The sequence below is a fragment of the Polypterus senegalus genome, chromosome 9 (assembly GCF_016835505.1).
Source record: "Polypterus senegalus isolate Bchr_013 chromosome 9, ASM1683550v1, whole genome shotgun sequence".
Taxonomy (NCBI): Eukaryota; Metazoa; Chordata; class Cladistia; order Polypteriformes; family Polypteridae; genus Polypterus; species Polypterus senegalus.
The window spans coordinates 126,078,086-126,101,772 of NC_053162.1; the positions used below are offsets into that span (position 1 = coordinate 126,078,086).

Sequence of the window (23,687 nt, forward strand, 5' to 3'; positions counted from 1 at the left end):
TGGTCCAGCCTCACATGGGGAGGCAAAATGGGGGTATAAGGGGAGAGAAAGAGAGCAAGCTATATCTAATCTATCCTTTTAATCCTTATAATTATAATTACCAACATAACAATAGGCTGCATGGAAATAACTCATGGGAAAATTGGAAAGTAAGTTTAAAGCTGTCTCGCTTCCAGTTAAGACTATAAAATGACATCAAAAATTCAAAATCAATGTCTCCATGATGGGACAGTTAACTTTTTGAGCTGGAATGTTAAAGGCCTGAATCACGAATTAAAGAGAAAGAAAGTATTTTCTTACCTAACAGGTCTAAACGCTAAAACAGTATCTTTACAGGAGACCCACTTACTAAGCAAGGATAATATCCGGCTTCAAAAAGACTGGACTGGCCAAATGTTCCATCCCAGCTTTCCAAAGAAAACTAGAGGTGTGGGAATTCTCATACATAGAACAGTATCATGTGTGGTATCAGATGTAGTATCTGATCCTGAAGGGAGATATGTGATTGTCATGGACAATTTATTTAACTATAAGTGATTTTGATAAATGTTCATGCACCCAATGTCAATGATAGGAAATTCATGCAAAATGTATTTGCATCCATTCCCAATGTGAACACTCATAAGATTATAATGGCTGGGAACTTTAATTGTGTTTTAAATCCATTCTCCTATCACAGGGGTGATGACATCTAACACTGCAAAGACAATTATACAGTTTTTAACTGACCACAACTTATCAGAACCCTAGAGGTTTCTAAACCCAAACTCAAGAACATATTCCATCTACTCACCAGTGCATAATTGCTACTCAAGAATTGATTATTTCTTTATAGATAATAATTTCTTGCCTATGATTAAATCTTGCAAGTACGATGTTATTGTTATTTCTGACCATGTCCCTCTGATCTGTAAGCTAAAATCATTATGCCCCACATACTCATCTTGCAGATGGCGTCTTAACCCACTTCTATTAGCAGATGAGAACTGTACAGAATTTATATTAAAACAAATCAGTTTCTTTCTAGAAACAAATACATCCTCAGAGGTCTCTGCAGGAATACTCTGGGAAACTCTGAAGGCCTTCTTAAGAGGACAGGTTATTTCATATCTTTCCCACAGAAATAAATTAGAAACCAAGAAGGTATCAGAGCTAACCAGCAAAATTACTAGAATAGATCGAGAACATGCCAGGTATCCAAGTGAAGCTCTTCATAGGAAAAGGCAGGCTCTGCATTAAGAGCTCAACTTCTTAATAACTAAAAAAACTGAACAACTCATTTTTAAATCAAGACATCATTACTATGAACATGGAGAGAAAGCTAATAAGTTCTTAGCTCAACAAATCCACAAGCAAGAAGTTCGCAATGCAATCCCAGCAATCACCAACACAAACGGAGACAAAATCATTGACCATACACATATAATGCACACATTTAGAGACTACTATAAACCCTTACTGAGTTTAAAGAAGACAACACACAGTCTAATGTATTTCTGGATGCATTACAGATACCACAAATAGATACTCTTAGTGCAGAGGAATTGGATAAACCTTTGGCGCTATCAGAATTACTAGATGCTATAAAGTCACTTCAGAGTGGGAAAGCAGCAGGCCCTGATGGCTACCCTGTTGAATTTTATAAGAAATTCTCCACTCAGCTAGCTCCCCTCTTATTAGCAACATTTACGGAAGCTAGAAACAATCAAATTCTACCTCAAACTTTTTGCCAAAATGTTTCCAGGGCAAGATCCAACTTGCGAACGCTGCGATCAAGTTTCAGCCTCACTGGGTCTCATGTTTTGGGCCTGCACCAAATTAACATTATTCTGGACAAAATTTTTTAAGTTCCTTTCAGACAGCCTTGGTGTCGCAATCCCTCCTAACCCATTAACGGCTGTGTTTGGTGTTCTTCCAGATGGGTTTAAAGCGGAGAAGGACAAACAAACTGTGATTGCCTTCACTAAACTATTGGCACGTACACTTATCTTGCTAAACTGGAAGAATCCTAACTCTCCTCTTTTAAGTCAGTGGGTAACTGATGTTTTATACTGTTTGAAATTGGAGAAAATCAAATTCTCACTTAGAGGACCTGTTCAGAACATTTTCAAAACCTGGCAGGATCTAATCAATAACATTTTAGATTCAGCTCTTAAAGCACAGAGGAAGCAGATTGTCTTCCCATTTCTTTTTCTTCTCCATTTATCTTTATCCACTTATTAAACTCATCACTTTACTTATTTTTACTAGCTTTAAGTTTTACTCTGTTGGCCATGCTCTCTTTCTCAGGGGTGGGGGTTGATTTGTTTTCAGTCCTATTTTTTGTAAAAATTGATCAATTTGTATGGAATGATTACAATAAAATCAATAAAATAAAAAAAAATAAAATAAAAAATAAAAAAAACATTAAGATTTACGTCATTGAAACCGATTCTGATTCTGTTCATTAAATATTTTTTTTACAATTATAGTGATGCTTAACTTTACAAGTTTCCAACTAATGGAGCGTTCGATATTTGAAATGCATTCTAATCATTGATTTGGAGGTCTGTGCAACTGGCCAGAGGTGAAAACAAATTTGAAACTTAATATGAAAAATTCTGTAAATACAAACTCTCTAGTAAAAAAGAGGCTTTTATACTCTTTGGTCTGGCAACAGTGTTCATGTGGGTAATGAAGAGATCACTTGAGTGATATGTTTATGAGATATCTGCATTCTTTTAGGACTTCAAAATTGATTAGAATATTTAAAACCTTTTATTAACATTTTTTGACAGACATTTACCATGAAAATACAATGAATATCTGTGAATTAACAGTCTTTTGCCACTTTATAACATTAAAAAATTATCTGTGATTTTATGTTATTTTTACATATTTGAAAATATGGTAAATGATTGTCATTTTAGGGTTCTTGGTTGGCACTCATTGCTTCTGTAACTTTTACAGTATTTTCAAGATTATTTGTGTTTATTTTTTATTTTTATTTAAGTAATACTACTTGAATTGCTAAATTAAACTCAATTTATAAATGTAAAGCTGGTGTAATTTCCGTTTAAAAAAGGGAATATCATTGTGTTTTGTAGTGACAGACAAAATGTATTAAATAACAAATAAGTTGTTAAATGGTAGTTCAATACTGTTTTTATACAATAAGATACCAGGCATTTGAAATAATGTGAACATACTGTAAAATTAGATTTTTATTTTTAACAGTCTAACTTACTGATGTGATTGACTTATTAAATGAATTCTTGGGCTTTGTTATAAGGATTCCTACAGGCTCTATTTCAGAAGACGTTTATATAGTTCAGGCCATAACTTTGTTGAGACTTGAGGTTTCCTTGTTGCTGTTGTCCAATTTCCTGTGCATAATGAGACCAAATATAAATCATCATATCTATATTCGCAAACTGTCTAATAAAGAATATAAAATAAGCTATAAATTATACATAATGAAAACTTTAGCATTTCTTAGAAATATGTGTAAATTCTATATCTACTCTAGGAACACCAAAACTAACAATGAATATATTTTTCAATTAAACAAAAACAACTGAAACACAGTAAGATAATGGTTAATATGTATATTTTTTATTTGTAAAACAAAGATTTTACATAAAAATTAGGTTTTTAACATGTTGTTTTAAAAACTTGTTTAGTTATATTTAAAGTAACATTAACATTATCATTTATTGAGACATATTGATCAGTCCTGATTCTGCAACATTGTATCTTCTATCCATCCCAAGTAGTTGGCTACCTTTGTGTATACTCCATATGATCCACACCCAATTCCCCATGAGATGATTCCTTTAATGTGATAATCATCTGTATTCATATCTGGAACAGCAAATGCACCACCACTGTCACCTTGGCAGCTGTCTGTCCCACTCATTCCAGCACAAAACATATTTTCTGTGAAGATGAAATTTTCTGGTTTGATTTTACTACTTTTTGGTTTAACACTCTTACAAAAGTCCATGTTCACCACAGGGATTTCTGCATACATTAGATCTTCAGCTAATTTTCTTTCCTCTGTGACACCCCATCCTGCAATTAAACCAATTTCCCCATTTTGCAGCTCATCAGACTGCTTATTTTTTGGAAGGCATATTGGGGAAATCTGGGGCCCAAGTTTGACCTTTTCTTCTAATTTAATCAATGCTATGTCATTGTCATAATTGTACTGAGGTTTGCTGTGAATTTGATAGTTAGGGTGAATAATTTTTTCTGCCGCATGCAGTTCTACACCTTCAGGACCATTTATGTTCATTCTTCCTGCATACATTTTCAAAGTTTCTGCTTCTGCCACATGTGCAGCAGTGAGCACCCACTGGTCTGAAATGAGAGACCCTCCTCCTCGTGGTTCCATAAAGAACACCTGCCAGGGAAAATTTCCCTCATTTGCTTTCTTTCCACCAAAGATACGTTGGACTGAAGACATAAGATTTGATTTTCCACAAACTGAAATCAAACAAAACACACAATATTAATTATATTATTATTTATCATTTCCTGAAGGTGAATTTTGTACTTTCTCCTAGATCAAAATGCAGAACCCTAATCAACAAAATAATCTTCAAAATAAAATCTTAGGGCAAAAACCAATAAAGAACAAATGACTAAATGCAGTTATTTGGCATCTGTATTTCTAGCTACCATATCAACTCTCTGTTAAATTATCTTTTTCATATATATTTTTCCGCTTAGGGTTAATGGGACAATTGCATTAAATTTGCCAGCAGTCACTGTTTGAAATTGAACTTGGAAATAAAGAAATAGGGGGGGATTGGCAGACAATGTAGTAATTAATCACCACTGCTGAAACCTCATCCATCCACAGATGATTTCTAGACAGAGATCTGTCAAAGGTGACATTATGAATTGTTGGGTTAATAGGACCTACCTATTTAATTGGCTACAGAAATGAGGACTTACACCATGACCACTACTAATTATTTTTTTTGTTCCACTCTGCTTTACACCTCCTTCTCCTTCAGACATTCAATCCTTTGGCTTATGACTTGGTAAGAATTTGTCCAGAAGACTCCCATTTTAAAGGCTGCACTGATTCTGACCTGAGGTTTTTCTACTTTACTCCATACCTGAACCTTCCATTGAACAGGGTTCTCACATCTGGGAACGCTATTCTCTAAAATTGTCCCTTTTATTGCACTTCTTTAGAATGAATTCATTTCTCTTTTATTCTAATTTGTGCGTGTCCTTTAAGTTTCACCTCAACTACATTATTGTATACAAGGTACCTCCATATAATAACTCCACTCTCTAGCTATGTATCTGTCTCTATGAAATCATGGTTTAATGAAATCTTGCTGGCAAACAACCAAGTAGCAAACAATATAGTTGAAGCAATACAAATAATGGAAGCTTGTAGGAAAATTCTAGGCAGAAGACAGCTTCTGATAAACTGACTACTTTAGTTCTTGAGTGTAGTAGTCCGGTTATAAGAGAGTCAGGTCAAATTAATTCAGTCATGGCAGGAAGCTTGTTGCCTCTAAGCATTCCCCTGGACTTGCAAGTAACTGGGATTATGGCCAGTTTTCATGTTATCTGTGTATCTAATCTTTGCGTATTACTTTGCTATGCATGTCATATTTTACCTGTTTTCCCAATTCAACCTTTATCCAAGGTTAAATCAGAAGATTACAATACATTCCAGATGCCTTTTTATTTTACAGAGCACAGGCAGGCTTACTGACTCAGGGGCACACATTGAAGTAGAGGCTGGAGCTGAATCAGAAACCATGGTGGCTAAAGTCCAGTTCCTTAGCCATTAAATCACTGTTGGTGTACCCTAGTGTTTCATTTGTTTAAAGTACCGGCATCACTCCACTAAGTAATAATAATTGAACATTTGTTTTCATATTGACAAAGGTCTAGTGTGGAAGATGGCCCGGACACAGGCAGGTGGACAGTGATGGTTCACCCAACACACGTTTATTATACATACTACTATTTACAAAAGTGCACCACAAACCCAAACTCCCCCAAAGTCCAGGCCTCGACAAAATGCCTCACTTTCTTCAGGCTCCCTCCTTTCCTCTCCTCCCGAGCTCTGTCCTTCCCCACTCCTGACAAACCATCGAATGGAGGGAGGTGGCCCCTTTAATCCCTATCTGGACGTACTCCAGGTGCCTCCCAATAATCTTCCGCCGGCACTCCCCAGTGTGGCGGAAGTACCAGGTGCATACCCAGAAGCACTTTGAGTGTCCCTGGTCTTCTTCCCCCTAGCACATCCGGGTGTGGCAGAAGTGCTGAGAGCCAGGGCTCCTCTGGCATCTGGGCGCCCCCTATCGGTGACCACGGGCCCCTATAGGGTTGAGCTTCCAAGCTCCATTCCCGTGGTCCCCAATGCCACCAGGCTGGTGCCACCTCATGGTCTGGAGGAGGCGCAAGCCCTCCTCTGGCCCTCCTGGGCATCCCAGCTGAGTACCACCTACAGGGAGCGCTCCACCCTCCGACCGGCAACCCAAGATGTGCCTCTTCAGCACCCCCTTCACAGGTTTCGTGCCTCCCTAGTTGGGACATCCGATGGGACCGCTCGCACCCCCATCACCTCAGCCGGCTTTGGGGTTTCCCTCTGCCTCCACAGAAGGCGGCCCTTCTATGGACATGAGCATCCTGCCTCACGTTCGCCTTTATCGAAGGAACCGGCTCTCTCCCCTTGATTCCTCCTCTTTCTCTGGGACGCCGTGATGTTTTGGGTCTCCCTATGGGAAAGGTATAGACCCTGTTCCGTCTGCGTCCCTGTGGATCGGCGTGAGACTGGCACTGGCTCGGGGCGTAGGGCGTTAGGACCTGCAGCAGTCATCAGTCTGCGTCCCGCCTGCCCTCTCGTTTTCTCCCCCCTCACCATGCGCTCTGCTCTTACTGTTGCGTCCACTATCGGAGCCCCCCCTACTTGATTCTGATCATTTACATCACGGGTCTTTTCGGTGGGGTCTCCCTTATCCTTTACGGGGCCGGTTTCACTTACCTGCTCTGCCGTACCACTCCAGCCGAAGGATCCAGCGTCGCGTCGTTCTGTCCACTCACACAGTGACTTCACGGACGCGACTGCCTTCCTCTCCAGCTTCTTCAAATCCTCACGGATGGCACGTAACACCTGTAAAAGCGACTCTGCGGGCTGAAGGCACTCCTTCACCTCGTGCAGAGCCGCTGACAAGCACAGAAAGTCAACCGATGGTGGACTTACCTGTCTATCAGTCACACTCACCGGCTGCTTCCTGTGGGGCCTCTCTCTCTGCCCAATCGGGTCCTTCCCCGGCTCGGGATGGACATTCCTTGGTCCCGTCTCCATCCAATCATCGGCGGGCACGCAAGACACACTGTCCAATCCCTTGCCTGTCTCGGGGAGGGACTTCGAGTCCATGGCCATCTTGTCTCCCCTCTTCCCGGTGCGGTGGCATGCCTCCGGACAGCCTCGCAGCTGCCGCAGTCTCCCGAGCTGCAGCAACACCTCCTCCTCCCGGGTCCCGTCTGTCAGAGGAAATGTCCTCGGCGTGGCCTCTCTAGACGCAATGCCGTCCCGGGCACCTCCAGCGATGGTGCGATCGTAGGAGCTCGCTGCACACCTGCAACACCCGTTGTTTTCCTGCATGAGGGGGAAATGGCCCTTCTACGGACCGGTGGTGGTCCATGGGGCGAGTCTCTCTCACGGGGTTGTGTGCATGCCTCTCCCGCAGCACATGTGTGGGCTCCCCTGCTGCGCTGGGCCATCCACAAATTATTTAAGTTGATGGGTCCCCGCCTTGAAACAGGCGGAGAGTCTTGTCTGGGATGCCATTGTGGATGATGGCCCGGACACAGACAAGGGAAGGCCAGCGATGGTTCACCCAACACATGTTTATTATACATACTACTGTTTACAAAAGTGCACCACAACCCCAAACTCCCCCAAAGTCCAGGCCTCAACAAAATGCCTCACTCTCTTCAGGTCACCTCCTTTCCTCTCCTCCCGAGCTCCGGCCTTCTCCGCTCCCAACTCAAACCATTGAATGGAGGGAGGTGGCCCCTTTAATCCCTACTCGGACTTTCTCCAGGTGCCTCTTGATAAATCTACCGGCTGTGCACCCGGAAGCACTCCGGGTGTCCCTGATCTTCTTCCCCCCAGCACTTCCGGGTGTGGTGGAAGTGCTGAGGGCCAGGGCTCCTCAGGCATCTGGGTGCCCCCTGGCAGTGACTACGGGCCCCTATAGGGTTGAGCTTCCAAGCTCTGTTTCCGTGGTCCCCAAAGCCACCAGGGTGTGTTCCCCTTGTGGTCTGGAGGAGGCGCAAGCCCTCCTCTGGTCCTCCTGGGCGTCCCGGCTGGGTACCACCCCCAGCCACTCGCCACAATCGAATTGTGGTTTAGTATGTATTGGTCCTTTACTGCTGTATTTGTATGCATGCAATATTTTTATTTCATTTTCTTTTTTCATTTTCATTACCACTTTTTAAAACATTTTATTGTCTGTTGTTTGATGTTTAGAGAATTCAGAGTATTAATGCTCTCCTAAACTGCTACAAGTAGTATACTGGGTATACTACAACATACTAGTGGGGCTCACTTCTTTTCAATAGCTACATGTTGTCATACTCATACGCATACGATATACCTGTATCGAGATCACCTTAGAACACTTTATGCTTTCATTACTAATACGCTTTCTGAAATTGAATACTAACAGAAATTACTTTCTCATAAATTGTCCAGCTCAAACCGAGAATGTTGACTCTTTTGTATACAGTAATCCCTCCTCGATCGCAGGGGTTGTGTTCCAGAGCCCCCCGCGATAGGTGAAAATCCGCGAAGTAGAAACCATATGTTTGTATGGTTATTTTTATATACACTGCTCACAAAAATTAAAGGAACACTTTAAAGAAACACATTAGATACATCAGATCTCAATATGAAGTTGGATATCTATACAAATAACGACAGGGCAATGTCTTAGGAACAAAAGGATGCCAAGTCTTTTAATGGAAATAAAAGTTTTCTGCCTACAGAGGGCTCAATTGTGTAGACACCCTAAAATCAGAGTGAAATGAAGATGTGGCAGGCTAGTCCATTTTTTCAAAAACTTAATTTCTGCTACTCAAAATGCTTTTCAGTATCTTGTGTGGCCCCCCACGAGCTGGTATGCATGCTTGACAACGTCGGGGCATGCTCCTAATGAGACGATGGATTGTGTCTTGTGGCATTTCCTCCCAGATCTGTATTAGGGCATCCCTGAGCTGTTGTACAGTCTGAGGAGCAACCTGGCGGCGCCTAATGGAACGAAACATAATGTCCCACAGATGTTCTATTGGGTTTAAGTCAGGGGATCGTGAAGGCCATTCAATTGTTTCAATTCCTTCATCCTCCAGGTACTGCCTGCATACTCTTGCCACATGAGGCCGGGCATTGTCGTGCATTAGGAGGAAACCAGGACCTACTGCACCAGCGTAGGGTCTGACAATGGGTCCAAGGATTTCATCCTGATACCTAATGGCAGTCAAGATGCCGTTGTCTAGCCTGTAGAGGTCTGTGAGTCGCTCCATGGATATGCCTCCAAGATCATCACTGACCCACCACCAAACCAGTCATGCTAAACGATGTTACAGGCAGCATAATATTCTCCACGGCTTCTCCTGACCCTTTCATGTCTTTCACATATACTCAGGGTGAACCTGCTCTCATCTGTGAAAAGCACAGGACGCCAGTGGTGGACCTGCCAATTCTGGTATTCTATGGCAAATGCCAATTGAGCTCCCTGGTGCTGTGCAGTGAGCACAGGGCGCAGTAGACATTTGGGCCCTCAGGCAACCCTCATGAAGTCTGTTTCTGATTGTTTGGTCAGATACACCAGTGGCCTGCTGGAGGTCATTTTGTAGGGCTCTGGCAGTGCTCATCCTGTTCCTCCTTGCCCAAAGGAGCAGATACTGGTCCTGCTGATGGGTTATGGACCTTCTATGGCCTTCTCCAGCTCTCCTAGAGTAACTGCCTGTCTCCTAGAATCTCCTCCATGCCCTTGAGACTGTGCAGGGAGACACAGCAAACCTTCTGGCAATGACACGTATTGATGTGCCATCCTGGAGAAGTTGGACTACCTGTGCAACCTCTGTAGGGTCCAGGTATCACCTCGTGCTACCAGTAGTGACACTGACTGTAGCCAAATGCAAAACTAGTGAAGAAACAGTCAGAAAAGATGAGGAGGGGAAAATGTCAGTGGCCCCCACCTGTTAAACCATTCCTGTTTTGGGGTCATCTCATTGTTGCCCCTCTAGTGCATCTGTTGTTAATTTCATTAACACCACAGCAGCTAAAACTGATTAACAACCCCCTCTGCTACTTAACTGACCAGATTAATATCCCATAAGTTTCATTGACTTTATGCTATACTCTGATTAAAAAGTGTTCCTTTAATTCTTTTGAGCAGTATATTTTAAGCCTTTTAAACTCTCCCACACTGTTTATAAATATTCCCCGCACAGTTATACAGCATAAACCCTTTATATTCTCTTAGTTATTAGGTAAGATTCGTTGAAATTATGTATGTAAACAGACTGTTTATATACTACTCACAAACATACATATCGTATATCATTGAGGAGTTTTAATATGTAATACAGTTTTAAACATATTGTAATTGATTAGGTGATATAAAAATAAGTGAAAAATTTATAACATGTAAATGCTCTACATAAAACCAAAATGTTATTTTAAAGATACTGTAGAGCGTCTCCGATATCACATATGTTACAGCCATTAAGATAGACAGGCCACCGTCAATAAATACCTACAATGCAAGAAAATTTGTATAAAATGTGTGTACAGTTACAATAAACGTACGTACGTGTACTAAGTACGTAGAAAATTAGTTATGGGTACTCACCAACAATGACACGACGACTTGTCCGATAACGATGAGTTTAATTTTACTGCACAACAAAGGAGAACGTTACAGCTCTTCTAAAGGAGCCTCTTCAGGCGATTGTGTAGCACCGCTGTTCTTCTTCCGGCAGTCTTCAATCCAAATACCTAAAGCAGATTCCATCTGGACTACTGCCTTATTACACCCACTTACAACTCGTTTTGCGCCCTGGTTAAAGGACACTGCGGCTGTAGATCTTATATTCTTTTCCTCCTTTTTAAATAAAAAGAATCGTGGACTCATTGATGCCGTAATGGCATCCTGCAGCAGTGTAGCTGTTCCCTTACTTCAACATATCCAAAACTTTTACCTTTTCGGCAATCGTTAGCATCTTCCGTTGGCGCCTGGGCACGGCTCCTGAAGCAGTAGCAGGAGCAGATCGTTTTGGAGACATAACGAAGGACTTGACTATGCACGAACATAAACACAACAGTTAACTCTTTACACAGCGAAACACGTTGATGCTGAATGAGCGAGACGAGACTTCCTGGTTAATGCAGTGGAATCGAATTCAGCACTCCGTCGCTGAGCCAGTCAGCACACAGGAACTTAACTGCGTGCTTTGATTGGGTAGCTTCTCATTCATCCACCAATAGCGTCCCTTGTATGAAATCAACTGGGCAAACCAACTGAGGAAGCATGTACCAGAAGCAAATTGTCCGCAGAAACCCGCGAAGCAGAGAAAAATCCGCGTTATATATTTAGATATGCTTACATATAAAATCCGCGATAGAGTGCAGCCGCAAAAGTCGAAGTGCGATATAGCGAGGGATTACTGTACTTTTAACCTTTTTCCATAGGCTGCCATGACCAGCCTTGGAATCCTACTCGGGCAGAATAATACTGGAGTCAGAACTTTCCTGTCTTCCACAATTAGGTTATTACCCTGACATTCTCAAATCCTCATGGACCAAGTCAACCTTGATCCATCAACCTTTCAGTTAACAGATGAACTGCTGATTTTTAATAATCTACCCAATATTAACAGAGTACAACAGGCTGAGAGGCAATGAATACACCTCCTGGCTAGCACAACTACTCTGGTGTTCTCTTTGGTATATTATTATCTTCCAAACCCTTCTTTTGCCTTTTACAGGTGTTAATTAATCTATCTCATCTAATTTTCTGAAACCGCTTTTCCTGGTAGGGTTTGCAGTGGCAGCAAGCCAAGCAAGTCAGCCCATAATTCCCTGTCCATAGCTACAGATTCCAGCTCTTCCTGGTGCATTCTAAAGGAAAGAGATGTAATCTCCCCAGCATGTCCCAGGTCTGCCACAGGGTCTCCACTCAGTGGAATGTGCCCAGAGTAACTCTAGAGGTAGCCATCTGGGTGCATCTTTACTAAATGCACAAATTACCTCATCTAGCTCCTCTTGATCCGGAACAGCAGCGACTCTACTCTGAGACTCCCTCATATTACTGAGCTTCTCACCCTAGCACAGAGTGTCAGCTCAGCAGCTCTGCAAATAATCCTCATTTCTACTGCTTGTATTTGTGACCTCATTCTTTTGATCACTGCTCACTACTCATGGCCATAGGTGAGGACAGGGATGTAGACTGGCCAATAAACCAAGAGTTTTGTCTTTAGACTCAGCTCCCACTTCACCACCATGGACTGGTACAACTCCCACAGAATGCCTGTTGTCTTTCCAATACATTTGTTCATCTTTCATTACCTACTTAAACTCCCCTACTAATGGTAGTTGCATCTCCCTCATGTAGAAAGAGCAATCTACTCTTTTCTGAGAGAGAACCATGTCCTCAGACTACAAGGTGTTAATCCTCATCCAAGCTGCTTAACACTAGACTGTGAATTGTTGAAATGCATGTCAAAGGTCACAGTAAGATGAGGAAAACATCATCTGTACAAAGTAATGATGCTACCCCTAACCTCCCCAACCTGATGTCCTCACATCCTCGGCGGTGCCTTAACATCTTGGCCATAAAAACCGCAATCAAGAGCGGTAAAAAAAACACAGCCTTGACAGACTGACACTCACAGTGACCAAATTTGACTTGGCAAGTATTCAGACACAGCACTTACTGCATTCATAAAGGAACTAAATAGCATGTGAGAGTGGCCCTGTTACCTCACCTCTCACAACACATGTGAGGTGTTATGTAACAGACTGTATTTTATACTATTGTTTTTGTTCATTTTTAATTATTATTTTTCTTATTTTAATATAATTTCTGTTGATTTTGTTTATTACTGTTTAATTCTCCGATTAAACCATCCCTTTAAGTTTGCATATGTCCCATGTTATTTTTGTGTGGTTTCCTAAGAGGCGAGGACACCCTGACATCACCACTGCTGAGCTCTATCTCTCTCTGGCTAGTCAAACTAGAGGAACAGGAGATCAGGCAGTGTTTTCATTGAGGTCATTTCAGTTTTTTTGTGTGAGTATTGCTGTTTCTTTGATTATTTGGCTTCAGTCACTGGATTCTGATTTCTGGATTTGTTTATTGGGTCTTACTTGCCTTAGGACTGAATTATGGCAACTCCTTTTTCCCTTTTGTGTCTTATTTGTTTTTTCTTTGTATGAATAAATGACACTCATTTACAAAGATTTTTTGTAGCCTTTTGATCACAAGCTGCAGTTTTTGCTTGTGAGATATTTTGAGACATTAAATACTGTTTGAACTTTGTTAACCAGCATCCTCATTTTGGAGCCTAGCTAAGTAGAAGCTTACTGTGGCAGTCGAGAGTAAGCTGGACTAAGTGAGTCTTTTCTGGGCTGGCCAGTGAAGGTCCTGGTCAACTCCTCTAGAGCTTTCTATGTCTATACTTACTTTTGCCATGTTTGAGACTCCCTTTCACTTTGCTACTTTCATTTCTCTGTAATTCATAGCCGAATTGAGGCAACCTTCACATCTCCTGGAGAAAACTCCAATCTCAGAGCCCTCAGTCACAAGCCTGTGTGTATCCCCACACCTGCCCTTGTCTTTCACACAACAGAACTTCAGAGTAGGAGAGAGACCACCCCTGATCAAGAAGTTTGGTTAGACAACCCATGCTATGTGAGGAGGAGATACTAACTATATCTAGCTGATATTTTTCCATCTCCTGCATCAGCTCAGGCTCCTTGCCTTTCAGAGAGGTAATGTTTCAATTTTCCAAAGCCAGTCTCTATTGCCAGGGTGAAGTTCATCTAGGTCTTTCTTGCCAATGCCTGTCACTAAATTGGCATCATATCCCACCCTCACCCTTAGTCTTGCAGATGGTTAAGCCACAAGACAGCTCAACATCATAATTTCTGGCTGAACCTGGCTGAGTTCTGTGGGTTGCCCAACCACCAAGTGCTCTAGGGGTGGATTCCTGTAACCCTGTCACAGACAGGGTATGCTGTTTTCATTGTGTGCTGTCATGAGGATTGCTGTGAACCATTTTTTGTTTGGCCAAACCTGTTTGCCATGGGACACTGATACTTGAACATTAGAACATTAGAACACTCTAGACGAGAACAGGCCATTCATCCCAAAAAGCTTGCCAGCTTTTACACTTATACACTTATTTCTTCCAAAAAAACACCATGTCGAGTTTTGAAAGTCCCTAAAGTCTTACTGTCTACCACACTACTTGGTAGTTTATTACAAGTGTGTGTCGTTCTTTGTGTAAAGAAAAACTTCCTAATGTTTGTGCAAAATTTACCCTTAACAAGTTTTCAACTGTATCCCTGTGTTCTTGATGAACTCATTTTAAAATAACAGTCTCAATCCACTGTACTAATTGCCTTCATAATTTTAAAAACTTCAATTATGTCACCTCTTAATCTTCTTTTGTTTAAACTGGATAGGCTCAGCTCCTTTAATCTTTTCTCATAATTTCTGACTCACTCACTCATCACTAATTCTCCAACTTCGCGTGTAGGTCCTGTACTGTTCTCCCTCTCAGCTGCCTGCTATTTGTCTTTCTATGAGGCTAACTTTACTTTTCTGTCTCTTCTCCTAACTATGCGATTCCTCTTATTTATAAGCTGTCCACTCACACTGTTTGTATTCCTCCGTATTAATGAACCCTTACGCTGTCGCCTGCTTAACTGTTCTACCTCTGGACAGCTAGAGAATGATCTTCATTACAATATTGGAGAAGAATGATTGGTGTTAGCTGAAAAGTCATTTTTTTATTATCAGACTCCTTAAGTGTATTTTATATCAAAAAGGTACCTTTTAAATATATTTTATGGAATTGGCCCTTTTCTAGAGTGTATGCAAAGCACCTTCCACTGATTGGTTGGTTAGATGGGAGTCAATTTCAGAGCTTAGTTGTCTTGCTAATTGTCTTACTTGTTGCTGTGTAATTTAATTTTTCCATTTTCTTTCAGTTCTCTGTGTCTAAGGTGACATGTGGTCTGTCTTAAAGTGGATATGTTCTAACTAAAAGAAAATGTCCTTGTTTGCTTATGGAATAACAGTAGGAATATGTGATGTATACTAAATATAAACTGTATAAGTACTATATTATTGTCCATATTATCTAATATGTTTGCAGTTATTGTATAGCATGCTGAAAGTGTGCCTACTCAGAATAAACTGAAATAAATTGACAACACTTACAACATTTATACTCTGCTTTATATGCTTACCTGGTATACATTGTGGTAGTTCACTCTCTATCCCATTTGTCACCCAAGTACCATCAGCACTACAAAATGTATCACCTAAAAATGAAAAAGAACATTACACTTTATTATTACATTCTTTATCAGTGTCTGTCCCTAGACTACCACAGGTTTCAAAGTTAATTTCTTTTTCTATACTTGTAGTTCACATCATCCTCATTGTTCTTTTTGAAAAAGGAAACTGTAGTATTTTATTTATAAAAATGTGCATTGTCAGAATACAGATATTTTATATCACTATCAGTCATATTAACATTTGTTTACACATAAAATATTGTGGTTGTTACCATAAAAGTACAGATAAGTAGTTATATTTGCCAATATGTCTCAATTGCTTCTTTGTTCATTCAAATATGTTGGCCCTATCCCTGATCCTTAATTGTACACAAGGACATCACTTTTTTGTTTTAATCATCCTACTTACCTAGATTGTCTAAAATAACATCAAATCAAGATTTCAAGGTCCCTAAAGTCCTACTACCGACCACACTACTTTGTAATTTTTTTCCATCTGTCTATGGTTCCTTAGAAAAACAAACATTTCTACGAAATATGCCCAAAGCAAGTTCACAACCATGTCTCTGTGTCTCTGGTTAAGGATTTATTTTAAAGTAATAGCTGGGATAAACTGTACTAATTCCTTTCATAATTTTAAACATTTCAGTCATGCCTCCTCTTAATCTCCATTTGCTTAAACTGAAATGGTCCAAGTCCTGCTCCTCATAGCTCATACCTCATAGTCCCAGGATCAGCCTAGTCATTCTTCATTGGACTTTCTCATGTGCTGCTAACTGCATACAGTACTACAGGTAAAGCCTTCCTAGAGCATTATATAACTTAAGCATAACTTCTCTTGTGTAATGCCTTGCATTTACTTTAAATAAAATGTATCTACCATAATTTGCCCAAAACCTGTATGCTGTCTAAGTCCCTATGTAACATTTTTTGCTGATTTTACATTATCTTCCCTTCCACCTCATTTGGTATCAAATGTAAACTTAATCACTTATTGATTATGTTTGTGTTCAGATTGTTTATATATATCACAAAAAGCAGCAGCATCACCACTGATTACTGTGGGACACCACTTTTTACATCACCAAATTCTGAAGAAGTTCCCCTCATCATAAACCTATGCTTCCTGTGTTTTAACCAATTTTGTACCCACTTGTCCATATGCCTTGAATCCCCACTTATTTTAATCACTATTCTTTCATGTGCTACCATATCAAAAAGCCTTCTGAAAATTAAGATAAATAATATATGTGCCTCTCTTCTCGTAGGCTTTAGTTGCTTTCACATTGAATTCCAGCATACTGTATTAGTGAAACATGAACTTCCTCCTGAACCCATGTGTTTGATAATACGCATCTCCTAGACATGTGCTGCTAGATCTCTTCCTAAATAATTCCTTCCAATTATTTACCTGCACATCAAGCTTACTGGCCTATAGTTACTTGGATCAGTCCAATCACCCTTTTTATATAATGAGTTAATATTTGCTAGCATCCAGTCTTTAGTAATTTTTTCAATGTGCAAAAAGTATGCCTCAAGAATTCATATATGTACTCACTAATCTTCTTAAGCACACAAGTATAAATGCTATCTGGTCCTGGTGATTCGTTAGATTTCAGCCTATTTAATCAACAACAACAACAACAACATTTATTTATATAGCACATTTTCATACAAAAAATGTAGCTCAAAGTGCTTTACATAATAAAGAATAGAAAAATAAGAGACACAGTAAGACAATAAAATAAGTCAACATTAATTAACATAGAATAAGAGTAAGGTCCAATGGCCAGGGGGGACACAAAAAAAAAAAAAAAAAAAAAAAAAATTCCAGACGGCCGGAGAAAAAAAATAAAATCTGCAGGGATTCCAGGCCATGAGACCGCCCAGTCCCCTCTGGGCATTCTACCTAACATAAATGAAACAGACCTCTTTGTATTTATGGTTTTCACGGAAGGATTTGATGATGATGATGATGATGATGATGATCACGTGGACTTCTGGCTTTTAGTCCATCAATGCTGGGGCATCATGGTGCTTTGAGTAGGTTGGTGGTGGCGCATTTCTCCCTGTACAAGTTTCAAACCACCAACTACCTCCTTAGTAGTTTCTGTTACACTTTTAGGAGGTTATGAGTTTCTTTACATGTATAAACTTCAATAAAATACAAGTTCAAAGCATTTGCTATATATTTGCCATATATTCTAGCTCACCTTTACCTATATAAATACTCTTCACCTCTCCCTCGTTTTTTTTACTAGTAAAATATTTTAAGAATCTTTTTGGTTCATCTTCCATATTTTCTGAAATACTTATCTCCAACTGCCTTTTAAGGATTTCTATTATGCTCTCATATACTCTACGGTTAACAATTTAATTATTAATCTTATACACATTATACAGCTATTTTTTCTTCTAAACCTTTTTTTAAGTCCTTTTTTATCCTTATTTAATTTCATACTCTTTATTGACCTTTATTATATATAAATTACTTTTAAACCTGCCACATATCTCCTCAACTGTCTATTCACACTTACAAGCTTATCCCAAATTATCTTATTTAGGTTTTGTCTCAAAATATGCTCTACTAAAATTAAATTTAACTGTTTTAGTTTTTGAAATCACAGTGAAATATATTTTATTATGGTCACTACATCATAATGATGCTGTCATATCTATTACTTGAATCCTGTCCTGATTATTACAGAATACTAAACGGGCTTCCCCTCTTGTTGGTACTTTAAGATATTGCATTAAAAAACAGTCATTGATTATGTCTAAAAACTCAATTTCTTGGTCTCTGCCATTTGTAAGACTAGGCCAGGTCATATCTGAACCCCATGGTTATAATATCCACCTCTACTGTAAATGTTCCTTTTTAACATTTTTGAAAATATGTAAAGTAAAACTATTATCTGCATTAGGGGGTCTCCATGAGTCCTCAATCACTGATGCTGTCTAGTCAAATCCAAACATCTTCACTAAGCTGTGACTCACCATCCAATTGAAGATGGCTTGCATTCAAATTTTGTTTTACATAAATTGCGATTATCCCCCCTTTTTGGTTATGCCTGTCTTTTTTGTGCCCCTCTATGTTATACTCATGGCCATTTCTATTATTTAGCCAGGCTTCTTTTATTCCTGTTATATCATAGTTATATGAAGCCACATATAATTTACTTTATTCTTAATATTTTGAACATGAAGCCAAGCATTTCTAAAGTATTACTTACTTTACTTGTGCTTTTTAACAATGTACTAGAATTTTGCCTGTCCCTAGTTAAACAATCCTCAACTAACCTATTTATGTACTTTCCCAATTCATTAGTTCCTTTTCCATGTGATTGGCATGTGGCACAGGCAGAAATTCAGAGAAGACAACTTTGTAAGTTCTGCACATTAAGCACTGCACCTAAGTTTTAAATTTTCCATTACAGAACTGACAGCCTGCCCTTATATATATCATTTATTGAAACATGGACAATGACAAGTGAATCTACCCCCACTTTAGCCAAGGACTTATCCACCCTTCCAGGTATGTCTCCTACCTGTTTTTCCAGAAGACAACACACTGTGGAGAAAACCTGCATCTCAATCCTCCACATTAATACGTCCATCAATATTACTACTTTCTATATTACTACTTTCTATACTTTCTGGTTTTGAGGTGACCCGTTGGGGCTCCTTATCCATACCCAGGGATGCAAAAAGCTGTTTTGAACGGGATAAGCGATATTTGTTTTGGATCCTTATTCTGAATGTGTTTAATAACACTTCAATCAGTCAAAACATAGTGGGGGTGAGGGTGGAAGTTTGGGATTGCGGAAAAATTATAAGCATAGCAAATAAATAAACAATAATAACAACAATGATAATAATAATAAACCTCAAACTGGAATAGCACAGGAGACAAAGATAGTAATCTCTTGTGCAGTAATTGGACTCCACGGGGCCCTGACCATTTGCATCCACTCCAGCGTAATGACTGACCGACTACTGCCTTCACTATCTTTTTCTTTTCTGCCTTTACTTTGTTCCAGCTTCCCCACTCTCTTGTCCAACTCTCCCTTATATGCCTCCATGGGTTCAGCACCACAATTGCAAACCACAGGAAGCTAATGAAGCAATCAAGACACCCTTATATTCACGTGTGCCCTATCTCGATCACTCCACCAACTCCCTACAGCCACACTACCACGCACACCCACAGAGATCGAGTCGGCTATTTAGTTATTCATTTAAAAACTGACCACAACATGCTAAGCCACGGACCCTCTACACACATTCTAATATTGTCAAACTGCTATTTTGCATTCTATTCTCCACGTTGCTCCCACCGGTAATTGCTTCTCTTCAGGTTTCTATGTACAGATTTGACTATGACGATTCCACTCAAAGCATCTTTGAGCACTTGCAACTAATAAATCTGGCACAGCCAATTTATTTTAGAAGTCAAATTAATTAGCTAAATTAAGAGAACCTGTCTGTAGTCAAGAACCTCAGTTAGCTGTAGCAAAACTGCACTATATCTTAAAGGTCCAGCTTGTGGTGAGCCATTACTAACCTACTCAATGAAAACAAAGCAACCCTGTGAAGAGGTGAAAAGCACAAATCATGAGATGGATACAAGAAAATGTCCAAGTCACTAAATATCCCTCGGAGTCCAGTTAAATCAGTTTTTTAAGAAATGGAAAGAGTATGCCACTGCTGTAAATCTGCTTAGAGCAAGCTGCCATTCTAGAAGAAGGCTAGAAAGGGAAGCCACCAGAAGACTTACTCTAAAGGATTCACAAGCCACAATAACTGAGACTGGGGGGACTTTCCACATAACAACTGTTGCCCAAGTCATTCACCAGTCACAGCCTTATGACCATTACGGCAGAACAGCAAAGAGAAAGACACAGTTAAAAAAAAATGCACACTTCATATTGGGTAGATTTGCAAGAAGGCACATGGAAGGCTCTGAAGTCAGCTGGAAGAAGGTTCAATGGTCTGATGTGACCAAAATTGATCTTTTTGGCCATCAGACTAAACAGCATGTTTGGATTAAGCCAAACACTGCACATTATCAAAAAACACAACATTCCTACCATGAAGCATTGTGGTTGCAGCATCATGCTGTGGGGATGCTTCTTTGCAGCAGGTCTTGGAAGGCTTGTGAGGATAAAGGGTAATCTTAATGCAGCAAAATAATGTGCCATGGAAGAAAAAGTGTTTTTCAGCAAGACAACACCATCAGACACCATCAAACATAAAGCCAATGCTACCTAAAGAATGACTTAAAAACAATTTTAATGTCTTAGAGTTCAGATCTCAGTCCATGTGAAAATTTGTGGCTGGACATGAAAATGCCTGTTCATTCTTGATCCTCATGCAACCTGACATAGCTTGACCAGTTTTGCATACAAGAATAAGGAAAGATTGTAGTGCCCAGATGTGCAAAGCTGATATAAACCCATCCATACAGACTCAAGGCTGGAATTCCTGTCAAAAGGCACATCTACTAAATACTGAAATACTGATTTGACAGGGGTGAATCAATTTTATATATATATATATATATATATATATATATATATATATATATATATATATATATATATATATATATATATATATATATATATATATAAAATCAATAATAAATTTAGATCACTTTGCAGAGATCTATTTTCATGTTGACATTAGAGAGTCTTCAGATTCTCTGTCTTTAAATTCCATAATCTTTAGATTTCATATGTCCATAGTTTTTTTATATCATGTGAGAGATACTTATACTTTAAATTAAATCAGTCTTTAACAATACATTCAGACCCTACGCTTGCAGACATGTTGCCAATTGTCAATGTAAAAAAGTCAAATTAAATCCACTGTGATTCAAACTTGTATAATAATAAAATACAAAAATTTCCAAGGGGGTAGATACTTTTACAGGCACTGTACAACAAGGACATAGCTGAAATACCTATTTGCGTTAGAAACCAGAAGCACAGAGAAACACTGATCTATCTAATTTTTAAGTTAATATTAGGTAATAAATAACCATACTTTGAGATTTTGGAAGAAGTCAAAAAGTGCTATCATTAAATACATGAAAAGAACATCTTGCACAATTTCTTCTTCATATGCTCTACTGTGTGCCATTAACAGCATATTGCTGTAATCATAATAGTAATTTAATGGTTGAATATTCACTGATTCAACACTAATCACAATTCTCCCCTTCTTTGCCTCTTAGAATATACAGTGTGTTATTTAATGTATGAAAAGGGTTCTGGTTCATACTAAAAACCAAAATCTAGTTCTTGTGTGGGTCAGAATAAACCAGATATTAAATATTGAAAAACAGATGGAATAGTTTTAACTTGGGGCCCTTTGTGGTCACTATATACGTCCTCATATACAGTATATACCACACAATTGACAATTGCGTTCTGTGATAGGGTTCACCCAGTATTCTCACTAATTTCACAAATTATGAACATTAATATTGATCTGCAATAATAATAAATAGTAATATGAAACATGAATATAGTACAAAGTATTAAATGTGAAATTCAAGAAATTTCAAGGTTGTAAAGTATACGCTGTATATAGTATACGCTATAGTTCAGCAATTAAACAGAAATTCAGCTTTGGAGTATTTTTGTCTAGTTAAATATTTTCAGGATTTATAACAGGCACATAAATGAACCTTCTAAAACCACTCATAATAGCAATGTACTTTGCTTATAAGGAAAGGAACATAAATACATGTATATATCCAAAAGCTACGTGAAGTTAATGCAATAATAAGGATAGATAATGAGATAAAGAACAAACTTGCTGAAAGGGAAACTATACTAAAGAGAACTAAAACTAAGAACTTTCACATCAAGAAAATAAAGAAACAAGGACATTCAGAGTGAAGACAGTCTCCTTGAGGATGACCACAGTGTATCCTTGGATTTGGCAGACCATCTGTAAAGGACTTGGGTAGATCATCAGTGTTTAGACCAAATATTGCTAGTATTTGAAAATAAAATAAAACAATATAATAGGATTGATAGGAGTTTGACCGTTGTATCTGGTCAGGGTGCTCCTAAATTAGAGTCTATCTTGATTAAAAAATGCTGCCCTCTAAATTTTGCCACTCTAGGCAACCACCTAGTTCACCTTAATGGTATAGCCAGCCCTGGCTCTTGGCCAGTTCCTAACAATGTTTCTCATAATAAACTTGATGTCATGGAGGGTTTGCTCATTCAGGATATGAAATCCTTTTCTACAAACATAAATCTGAGACTCTTCAATGGAGGATTTAACCCTGTTACGTGAGCCATCAATAATGCTTTACTTGGAAACCCATAAAAAAATTTCTTTGACTATCTGCAGGCCATATACTATTGTAAAAAGCTGGGTTTGTTTCTTGTCAGTCACAGGCACAGAAAAGGGAAGCAAGGGGATACTGTAGTCTTCTCAGCAGTCCATTATTTCAGCCGCACCTTATTAAACCACAAAATAAATCTCCTTTTTCATTTATCTATCTCCACTATTCTCCTACATTCATCACACTGCCAATCACAATATGGAAATCTCCACTATTAAGGTAAACCTAGATGTAACCTTAAAACACAACTTCTATAAAACAATTCAATATTAAACTTGCAACTTTATAATAAGTACATACATTATCCAAGTAAATAGTTTATCTGGAACATACAATTCTATACAATGGTGCAATGGCTGTCAGGGCACTGCACATACTAATAACTGAGAGGCTTACTGAGGAAGGACTCATTTCTAGAGCATCTCCTGAGGTAGTAAGATGTTACACTAATTCCAGAAAGAGAGTGAATGCTCCTCACCAGTGTAAGATTTTCAAGAGACCTCAGGTCTTTCAAATATCACACTTATTGCAGTTTTCGTATTTTTGTATATTCCATTGTTTTTTCCTATATATATCTAGACTCTAAATTGACTTTTATCACACAATGTATAATTGCATTTTTCCTTTATATATATTTAATTTTAATATTTGTATTGATAACCAGAGAAAATTTAAGTTTTATACTTGAATTTTTTAAACTAACTTAAATGGAAAAACTTTTGTAGAACTCTGAATTTGTCCTTCCTCTATTCAATTGGCAACACA

At 39.0% G+C, this 23,687-nt stretch overlaps 1 protein-coding gene across 2 annotated transcripts in view; it reads right to left on the minus strand.

Annotated features, from left to right (window-relative positions):
- Positions 1-3,585: 3,585 nt before the first annotated feature.
- LOC120535739 (complement C1s subcomponent-like) overlaps positions 3,586-23,687 on the minus strand; it is a 58,893-nt gene continuing 38,791 nt past the window's right edge. For both annotated transcript variants that reach the window (XM_039763768.1, XM_039763769.1), the window contains 2 exons: positions 15,506-15,580; positions 3,586-4,467 (listed from right to left, as the gene is read on the minus strand). In XM_039763768.1, the coding sequence (XP_039619702.1) occupies positions 3,710-4,467; positions 15,506-15,580 (833 nt within the window). In that variant the 3' untranslated portion in view covers positions 3,586-3,709. The remainder of the gene's footprint in view (positions 4,468-15,505; positions 15,581-23,687) is intronic.